We start from the raw sequence: 10,163 nt of genomic DNA on the forward strand, positions 1-10,163 counted from the left end.
GACCTAAGCAGCTGAGCACCGAGAACTCCATCGTTCCTTCCCCCTCCCTTTCTCCCTCCGCCTGTGGGGGAGGGGGAAGGGAAGGTGATAGGGGGTGGGACCAGCTTTGGGAACTACCGCGAGTTAACTCTCGACGCTTTCCAGTTCTGTACCTCCGAATTCTTCAAAGGGGAAGGGTCACAGACATTATCAATGAAGAAGGATTTTCGGGGAAGGGATGGGATGTTACTCCCTGTACCCCTCTGCCCCCTAACCGCCATCATCTCCGAGGGTGGATGGGAATAACCAGTCCCAATGCACTCCTGGGGGGAAAGTGTTTTCGGAGGAAAAACTAGAGACCGGATAAAATGAGAGCACTCGCTGGAACCTTCGCAGGCAAGTCCTAGAGGAAAATAGGGCACGGGGGAGAACCACTAGGCGCCTCTTGCCTGGCTCCCCGTTGGTGAGTCCTGCCGTGAGAGGGCGCTCTTCTGTTGGTGAGCCCCGCCATGAGAGGGCGCTCTTCTGTTGATGAGCCCCGCCGTGAGAGGGCGCTGAGGTTTGGGAACAGCAAGAGGGCCTTGTATCTGCACTCCCTCACCTCCCTCACTTCCCCAGAGAGCAGGAATTCTGCCCCCTGTACCCGAGAAACGGAGTCACACTTGCCCCTTCCAGTACCAAGGGCCTTTGTAAGAGGCAAACAAGACAATATATAAAGCGTTCTGAAAACCTTAAAAGCACTTTAATAAATGCTAGCTGTTTTCTCGGACAACTGCCACTGGGACTCGGGATTGCAGTGTCTGTGGGCCTCGGTCTCTAACCCTATAAAACGTAGCCATGTAGCTGCCTTTTCCCTGACTTTTTCGGGTTTGAATTTTAGCCGGGGGGGGGGGGGGGGTCAGAGAATATTCTTATATTCCTTTTCCGTCTTTGTATCTCCAGTGCTCAGTGGATAAAATAAATGCATTTAATCTGCAGATAACACTTGCAGATAGACGTTAATGCTGGATAGTTGGAAAACTGCCGCGTGAAGGCAGGGCACGATCAGTACGCAGTTCTGGGAAGGGGCCCGGCTGCAAAGAAGGCGCTCCATAAGTGTGCCTGGGCAAGCACAGAGTCAAGAAACTTCATTTCAAAACTCTCTTTCACCAAAAGATCTGTTTCTACACCTTGAAAATAACGCTTGGGGAAGTGCTCCTTAAACTCCCTTCAGTACTAATGGTCAATGAGCAGGGCCAAAGCTTGGGCCGTGGCATCCATCGCGGCTCGGCCTGTGCCGAGGGACGCATTAGATACTCATTCGGGAACCTCCACCCCTCCCGAGCCCGCAAAGGGCCTCCTGGACGTACGATTTGTCCCTTCCATCGGCCCGTAGGCGGCGTTTGGGATTGGCTGATAGAGTCACCTGAGCGTTTGTTCTCCCGGGGCAACATGGCGACGCCCAAGAAGTAACTTCTGAAACGTGTTCCGTTCAGGATTCCTGGTTGGCTCTCGCTGTCGTTGTCCCCGAAAAGGTGGGAAAGGACCCTGTGCGAAGCGGCGTGGCGCAGACGGGGAGCCGCGGCCCGGCCCGGGAGATGCTGGCCCCGATGGCAGGCTCCAAGACTGCTTTCCGTTTGGGGGGGCCGCCACGGAGGGAGGGCTCGATTACAGTCTCTAAAGCCCCAGCCTCGTGGGGGAGTGAGGGGGGTCGGGTGAATGCAGCGCTGCCTTGAGACTAGAGGCCTCCGGGCCCAGGGCGCGTCCCCCTTCCGGGCTGTGGGAAGTCCCGAGCCCAGGCCAGGTTTAATCAATTGCAGTTCTCCATTTTTAAATGGTCAGGTTAAGGCCGGAGTGCTTACGGCACCGGGAGGTGCGTGACGAGGCTGAAGCAGAAAGGCGCCGGCTCTGCCGGGAGAAGGTGGGGGGCTGCGGCCATGAGATTGTGGGTAGCCCAGCTTTACCTAAGATTCTTGGGCCACTCGGACTTTCGGTACTTCTTCCCTCCCCAGTCCCGCAGGAGCGCCCTGCCGCCGTCCGTTGGAATTGCTCCAGGGTTCCAACCTCACGCCTGCAGCTTCCGAGCCCGTTGTATGGAGGGGACCGAGAGTCCTCCCCTCAAAGGTCCCGACTCGGCCGATGTGGAAAACGGGGCGCTCCCAGAGCGGGCCCCGCCTGAGGCAGAGCGCCGGGAGACGGTGGTCTCGGAGGGGGCCGCCAGGATCGTTTTTCCCAGCAGCAACGAAGTGTTTTACAACCCGGTCCAGGAGTTCAACAGGGACCTAACGTGAGTGTCAATTGCAGACGGGGCCGGCCCAGGGACCGGGATGGACAAAGGCAGCGGGGTCAGGGGTCGCCCAGAGCGGCCTGCGGAGAATTGCTGCTCTGCCCCCGGGATCCCAGAGCAGATGTCCCGGGCTGAGAGTAGGAAGGGGGTGGCGGGCTCCTGTGCTCACTCCGCTAACCCCGTCCCCCAGATGTGCCGTCATTACGGAGTTCGCCCGGATGAAGCTCTCCGCCAAAGGGATTCAGAGTGAGACCCTTCCTGTAACCCCTCCCTGCCCTCTGACCCCCTGCCCCCGGGGGACCAGCCTTCCTGGGCTTCCTCTGTCTCTTCCAGTTTCCTTTCCGGGTGGATGTTAGAGTGGGTCTGGGTCTCCGGCACCCACCGGCAAAGCCTTCCCGGAAAAGCTCTGTGTCACTGATCCCAAACACTTGGGAGGAGAGATGTGGGGGCCTCCCTAGTGGGGAGGACTCCCCTTAGGGCAAGGGGAGGAGGAGGCAGATCGCTCCCTTACACCAGGATGGTTTTGGGGGGGGGCTGTAGTTGAGGTGCCAGGTGAGGAGACGCTTCAGAAGGTGGTTGTGAACCTGGATGAATCGGACAAGGAAAGCCTGGAGTCCTCTCCCACGGACCCGCCCCGGACAGCGGCTGTGGGGAATGTCTGCGAGGTGCGCATTTGGGGGGGTTGGGAGGGCCTTGTTGGATTGAGGGAGATTGCACTTTGACCTAATTTGTCTCTATCAGGGGGGGTTGCGTGTGCTGGAGGGCTTGGCAGCATCGGGCCTGCGCTCCATCCGCTTTGCCAAGGAGGTGCCGGGCCTCCAAGCAGTGACAGCAAATGATGCCTCTGCCCGGGCTGTGGACCTCATTCGATGCAATGTCCAACTGAACAATATTGGTCACCTGGTCCAGCCTAACCTAGCTGATGCTCGGTATGAATGCCAGAGGGTTGGGGGTTGGGGCAGCAGGCCTGGGCTCGCCCTAGTAACCCCCGGTGCTTCTTCCCCCAGCCTGCTCATGTATGAGCACCAAAGGGTGTCTCAGCGATTTGATGTCATTGACCTAGACCCTTATGGAAGCCCCGCCATATTCCTAGATGCTGCAGTGCAGGCTGTGTCTGAAGGAGGTAACCGAAAGCGGGAAAAGACCCTTTCGGGCCTAGAAAGTGATGGGGTGGGATTTAAGGGTTTCTAAAGGCAGTTTCAGAGCCAGCCTCTAGCTCCTGTCCGTGACCCTGCTCTCTCGTTCTCTCCAACACTCCCAAGGCCTGCTCTGTGTGACCTGCACTGACATGGCTGTGATGGCAGGGAACAGCAGCGAGACGTGTTACAGCAAATACGGAGCCATGTCCATCAAGAGCAAAGCCTGTCACGAAATGGTACGGGCTTCAGAGCTAGCTTGGTCTTCCACCTTTCTGTGCTTCTGGTTCTGGGAATGAATCAAGAGTGGAAGTCGATAAATATTTATTAAGCACCTACTATGTGCTGGGAATTGGATCAGTGCTGGGGATAAAAAGGAAGACCTTCAACAGCTGTTGTCCTCAAGGGACAACACAGAAAAAGAAAACAGAAGTGTCAGAGCTGAGGGGATGAAGTGGAGTGGGTCCCAAAAAGGCACTGCCATCTAGCAGGAGCAGCCTTAGGCTCTGACTGGAAGAGCTGAGTTCAAATTCTTCCTCTGCCCCCTATTTCCCTTCTCCCAGGCTTAGTAGGAAGAGCATGCATGTAGAATTCAGAAGACCTCAGCTGGAATGTCAGCTCTGCTAGTCACTGGACCCTTGGTATCATAAGAAAGAGTGCTAGGTGGACAGTGACATCTTGGCCTAGAGGACCTGGATTCCAATTCTGACTGCCCTTTACTTTTTATTTTTGCAAGGCATTTGGGGGTCAGTGATTTGCCCGGGTCACACAGCAGTATTAAGTGTCTGAGGTCCTTCTGACCTCAGGTGCTCCATCCACCTCACCATCTTGCTGCCCAATGCCATTTACTCTTGGTGGGATCATATGGAAGTCATCTTCCTTCTCTATAGAAGAGAAAGGTTAGGTCCAATTAGTCTGATTTTCTGGCAATCCCATGGTCCTTTTGATAACCTCTCTCCAGGCACTGAGAATCGTGCTGCACAGCCTAGACCTTCGGGCCAACTGCTACCAACGCTACATCGTCCCTGTGCTCAGCATCAGTGCCGACTTCTACATCCGGGTCTTTGTTCGGGTGTACACAGGCCAGGCCAAAGTCAAAGCCTCAGCCAGGTCAGGGGCGGCCTAGAACCCCCCAGGCTGTGGGCGTGGTCCTCTGGACCAGTGTGAATCTAGGAGGGCTTCTGGGAAGTGGGGAATCTGGGCTGGTAAGGAAACCAGAGGGGGTAGGGTGGCCTGGCTGAAATTCCCCCCATACTTCCCCCCACTTATCTGTTCCTAGTAAGCAGGGATTTGTGTTCCAGTGTGTTGGCTGCGGTTCCTTCTATTTGCAAAGACTGGGCAAGGCAGTGAACAGCGGTGGACGGTAAATCAGGAGGCTTTTGTGGAGGGTTGGGGCTGAGGCAGGACAAGACAGGGTGTGGAGAAAAAGGCTGTGACCATTGTTAAAGACTAAGTAATTAAGGCAGGGAGGGCATATGAGGGCATGAGTGGCACAGAGTGAACAGCTGAGCGGGGGCCCACCAGGCCCGTGACAGGAGCAGCCGCCAAAGGGAGAGATCAGCCTGGGCGGTGGAGCGGAGGGCAGGAAGCCAGCTCCAGGCCAGGGGCAGAGGCAGGTACATCTGCCTCACCACCCTCGTCCATGTCTGCTCATATCCCCACAGGGTGAAGTTCTCTGCGGCCACAGGCCCCCCGGTGGGCTCTGAGTGTGAGCACTGTGGGCAGCGGCATCAGGTGAACGACTGACTGGGCTGTGCCAAGAGCAAGGGCGCCAAAGAGGTCACTGTTCTCATTCCCCACCTGTTTGTGTGTCCACAGCTAGCCGGCCCTCTGTGGGCAGAGCCCATCCATGACCTGGACTTTGTGGCTCAGGTCCTGGCTGCTGTCAGCAGGAACCCTGGGCGTTTCCGGACGTCTGCAAGGATCCGGGGGGTCCTGAGCATGGTCACTGAGGTGGGGTTCCCGGGCCACAGCTGGGGTGCTTAGGGAGAGGCTGGAATTCACATCTCCCCTGACCCTCCCCACTGTGTGTCCCCTCTGCTTCCAGGAGCTGCCAGATGTCCCCCTTTACTACACTCTGGACCAGCTGAGCAGTACCATTCGCTGCAACACACCCAGTCTCTTACAGCTTCGGTAAGGGGGCAGGATGGTGGGCACAGAGCACACACAAATGAGTGTTTAGACCCAGCTGCCCATGCATACATGCAGAAACAGGCGTGCACACATTTGACCAGGAGGACATGGGAAACTCGGGCACCCACAGAGTCCCCCGTGCGATGCCCATGGGGCCCAGGGCTGGGGGTCAGGAGCTTCAGTCAGCTGTACTTCTCCGACTCCCAGCTCTGCCCTCCTACACGCCGGCTTCCGAGTGAGCCTCTCTCACGCCTGTAAAAATGCAGTGAAAACAGACATCCCGCCTTCCGTGCTCTGGGACATCATGCGCTGCTGGGTGAGTGTTGGGAAAGAGAGCTGGAGGCCGGGGATGACCCAGGATCCACCTGGCCCTCACCTCCCCTTCCCCTGCCACCACCAGGAGAAAGAGAACCCTGTGAAACGAGAGCGCCTCTCAGAGACCAGCCCAGCCTTCCATATCCTCAAAGTTGAGCCCAGGTATGGGGGGCATGTGGGCAGACGAGCTCACGGCACTGAGACATGCCTTCGGCTTGGCACACATTCCATGGCCCTACGAGGGACACGGGATGACCAGGCAAAACTGAACAAGCCCCCAAGGAGCTCGGGTCCTCCATGAGATGCTGTGGCCACTGACAGACCCACGGGCAGAGCCATACGCACACTCACACCCCTGACACACCCCCACACCCCACACTGTCCCCAAGGCTCCAGGCGAACTTCTCCATCCGGGACGATGCTAACCCCAGCTCCCGACAGCGGGGACTCCAGCGATTCCAGGCTAATCCCGAAGCCAACTGGGGGCCAAAGGCCCGAGCCCGGGCTGGGTAAGAGGACCTTGGGGGCCGGAGCAGGAGGGGCGGGAGCAGGGCTCGGAACCGAAGGGCCCCACTGAAGAGATTACTACCCCTAGGGGGAAGGCCCCCTTCGAGCTGGCGGAGAAGCGGCGACAGCTCCAGAACAAACGGAAGGAGCCCAGTAAGGACCAGGGCACTGAGAAGCTCAAGGCCTTCCCTTGCAAGAAGTTCAAACAGGTGGTGCTTCCCTCCTGCCTGGGCTCTCCTTGTATATGGGCAGCTTCTGCTAATCTTCCTTCTCCCTTCTAGTCTCTTCTTCCCTTTGGTATTAGGGTTGGGGAGGCTCTGCCCCCGCTAACCCCATTCCCGTCTCCCCCCAGGGAACCTGCCTTTTGGGGAATGAATGCTGTTACTCGCACAGCCTTGAGGAGTCCCCGCTTGAGCCTGAGCCCAGCCCGGATTCCTTGCCTTGAGGTCCTCTCCCTGACCCTTCTCCCTTTGGGCTCAGATAATAAAGTTAGAGTACTCCCCCCTCCATACAAGAGAGGCACCAATTGATCTTGCTGGATTTGCCTGGTTTAAGGGGTGGGAGGAGTCTGTGGCAAAGATGAGGCTCTGGGATCCAGGGCTGGACAGGGAGGGCCCTCTGTCAGTGAAGAGATTCTGGAGACTGAGAAATGGGTTTATATGAGTCTTAGAAGCTTTGTGTCTTAGAGCATAAGGCTGTCTTTGTCTATTTAACAGTATTTTATTTGTTCCAATTATATGCAAAGATAGTTTTCAGCATTTGCTTTTAGGAGATCTTGATTCCAGGCCTTTTCCTCCTCCCTCCCCAAGACAGCCAATCTGATATAGGTTATACATGCAGAGTCACATTTAACATTCTTTGTCAGTCTAGCGTCGGCCACAGATGAGAAAAAGACAAAACTGAAACTGTCCCCACGCTCCAGGAGGAGCCCACGTTTTACTGGGCTGATGAGTTCTATTATAAACAAATCCAGAATTGTTCAGAGAGCACTGAGCCAGGGGAATAATTGAGCCTAGAGGAAGCTGGGCTTATTTGTGGGCAGTTGTGAATGATTTAAAAGATGGAGAGAGAATGAAGATAGAGAGGCGATTTTGCAGGCTATTTGCGGTAGAAAGAGCCCTGACTCCATATAAAACAAGGAGTTTCATTATCGGAAGAGTTCCTGTAAAAACCAGTAGAGGATCTCTTCAGACCTAGTTCAGTCCGCCTCTAGATTCTCCATGGACTTCCAATGTACAGTCCCTGTGATCTTAGGGGACAAATGGAGGAGGCATCTAGCCATGGCCAAGATAGGAATCTTCCTCAGAGATGAGAATGTTTTAGGTTTTTGCTGAGGTAATTGGGGTTAAGTGACTTGCATAGAGCACCAGCCCTGAAGTCAGGAGGACCCGAGTTCAAATCTGACCTCAGACACTTAACACTTCCTAGCTGTGTGACCCTGGGCAAGTCACAACCCCAGCCTCAGAAAAAGAAAAAGAAAAAAAGAATGGGGTTTTTAATGACTTAAGTGAGAAGCTAGGTGAGAAGGCCAGAAAAGGTAGAGTGGAAAATTTGGGTACCTGAGACAGGTTAGGAAGGGAGGGGGCGGTTTACGCCGATGAGTTTGTTGCGGGTTCTGACGGGCCATGGGTGGTGCACCGGGGCGGGTAGGGAGGCAGGCTGCAGGGGGCGCTGTTTGAAAGTGTGGCGGGAGCTGGGGACGGGAAAGAGCTGGGACCCCGAATCCCTGCCACGGAGAGTGCCTGAGCCGATTCCCGCGGCCGGCCACACGGGGGCAGTGGGGACGCTGAGCCGCAGGCACTTTTGAACTTGGCCGCGTAGCTGCGGCCGGATCGTGAGGATCGTGAAGCTCTCTCCCGAGGTGCCCCGTCCTCTCCCTGCCGCCCCGAGAGGACGGGCCTTGACCTCCGTTCCTGCTCGTCCTGGGGGCGTTCAGAGATTCGGGAGGTGTCGTTAGAGGCAGCGTCGGTAGAGGAGGGTGCAAAGTCCGCTGGCCTTGGAGTTAGAGGACCTGGATTCGAATCTTGCCCCTGCCTTTGACTAGCTGGATGACCAGTTTGCCGGGCACTCGGTCTGCAGACCAAGGAGGATGGACTTAACGGTTCGTCTCTAGTTCCTTTAGGGACACCCCTCCTAACACAAACTCAGACACCGCCGCTGTCCGCACCACCTCCCTCCAGGGGGCAGGGGTTTGGGAAGAGCCTAGACAGCTCCAACCACGTGTTCCCGCACCTCGGGGCCCTTTCTCTTCCAGCCCAGAGACCCAGCTTTGAGGTTTGGGCCGGCCGCCCTGGCCAATCCCCGACGACCTATCGCTGCCGGCGCTGTCTGGGACGGGGTGGGGGTGCCTCGCTGTACTTGGTGCTCTCGCGCTAATCAGGGGGCCCCCCGAGCGCCTAGCGGGGAGGGGGCGGGGAAGAGGGGTCCCGCTCTGGGCCAAGTCCTGGAGCTGGCGAGCAGGAAACACCTGGCGGGGCCGCGGATACAGCCTACGCGTGTTTCCTGTCCGGCTTCCGCCCCCGCGGGGAGGAGTGCGATGGGGGGCGGGGGGAGAATGGAAGGAATAGAACGAGGCGGGGCGGGGCCCAAAAAGGGAGAAAAGCCCCGGAGACCCATGGGGCGGGAGGCGCAGTCTGCACGTGGGCTGCAGCTCCCTTCCGGGGCCCTCAGTTTCCCCCTTTCTACAATGTGAGCACATTAAGACTAGAGGACCTCTCTTAAGGGATCTTCCGGTGCCGAATCCCCGGTTGAGAGTATTTCTGTGAATCTCTGCCCATTCTGTGCGCACCTAACCGTGGTCCATAAGCCGGGCTTGCCCTTCTAAGGAAGACTGCTTGGGAAGTAAACCGTTCGTGAGCTTGCGCTCTTGTTTTATGTTCGGTAGTCTGCACAAGTAAAGGTTCTGGCAAGAAAGAGTCCTCTCGTCTGTTACTGTCTTTCCCGTTTGTAAAAAGGGGACTGTGTGATCCCCAAGGTCTTCGCCGCCGATTCCTTTGGCGAGTTCACTCCCCCTATACATACCTGCCTTCGCTTTAGTCCCCAAAAGGTGACTTACTCAGGGTCCGACTCTCGTTGTGTGGGGTCGGGAGTTGTATTTTGTTTACATTTTGGCTCCAGAAATCCCACCATAGTAATCATAGGGTGAGACAGACCTAAAGTTTTTCCTATAAACCATGGTCACATAACTGTCAGAGACAGAATTTGATTCCAAGACCTGATTCACAATCCCAAGCTAATTCTGAAGTGTCAATAAAGGCAAGTCCCTTCCCCTCCCCCTCCCCCTCCCCCTACATAAATGTATACATGTGACTGAATAGGCTTGTTGTATAAGTCTCTGTGTGTCTGAATATTTGGGTACACTAATCTTTGCAAATAGTGCTGGTGATTAGGCATCAGAGAGGGAATATTCACCCCTTCTCTATTCCCTAACAAGGAGGTGTTTAATGGGGCCCAGGAAGTGGGGCCTGAAACTCCAGAGTCTCCCCAAACAAACTTTCCCCAAGTAATTAGGGGAGAGGGTGTCAAAACTGGGATGTCTATCAAGAAGACTGCCCTATTCCTACTGGTCTGCTTCCATCCCAGGCCTGGACCCTTCCTCCAATCCAAACAGAGAAAAGCACAAACACACCCCCTCCAGTCAGATGTCCATCATTTTTATAAGGTGTGTTTCTGAGGTGCCTAAGAAGTAACTTGGTCATGTGGGAAGAGCACCAAATTTGGGGTCTGAAGACTTGGCTTATCTGTGGAAGGGGGCTCATGGGACTTTAGATAAATTTGTGACTCCTCCTTCCCCTCTCAAACTATTTCTCTAACCAATGGATTTTGGA

General features: G+C 55.9%; 2 protein-coding genes across 4 annotated transcripts in view; one reads left to right on the forward strand and one right to left on the reverse strand.

Moving 5' to 3' along the window:
* Positions 1-10,163, reverse strand: part of NFIX (nuclear factor I X) — a 211,710-nt gene that overhangs the window by 92,272 nt on the left and 109,275 nt on the right. The window lies entirely within an intron of this gene.
* Positions 27-6,845, forward strand: TRMT1 (tRNA methyltransferase 1). 3 transcript variants are annotated; one of them, XM_074287094.1, is made up of 18 exons: positions 27-375; positions 958-1,493; positions 1,971-2,245; positions 2,436-2,491; positions 2,786-2,910; positions 2,987-3,174; positions 3,253-3,368; positions 3,508-3,620; positions 4,343-4,491; positions 4,661-4,744; positions 5,046-5,115; positions 5,200-5,334; positions 5,429-5,514; positions 5,722-5,830; positions 5,915-5,991; positions 6,219-6,338; positions 6,425-6,545; positions 6,689-6,845. In XM_074287094.1, the coding sequence occupies exons 3-18, from the start codon at positions 2,052-2,054 to the stop codon at positions 6,779-6,781; spliced, it is 1,836 nt and encodes a 611-aa protein (XP_074143195.1). In that variant the 5' UTR covers positions 27-375; positions 958-1,493; positions 1,971-2,051; the 3' UTR covers positions 6,782-6,845. The 3 variants fall into 3 exon arrangements, with proteins under 3 accessions (XP_074143195.1, XP_074143350.1, XP_074143273.1); XM_074287249.1 differs by lacking the exon at positions 27-375 and adding an exon at positions 1,801-1,879 and having other exon boundaries at positions 867-1,493; XM_074287172.1 differs by lacking the exon at positions 27-375 and having other exon boundaries at positions 868-1,493.

Source organism: Sminthopsis crassicaudata, chromosome 1 (genome assembly GCF_048593235.1).
Source record: "Sminthopsis crassicaudata isolate SCR6 chromosome 1, ASM4859323v1, whole genome shotgun sequence".
NCBI lineage: Eukaryota > Metazoa > Chordata > Mammalia > Dasyuromorphia > Dasyuridae > Sminthopsis > Sminthopsis crassicaudata.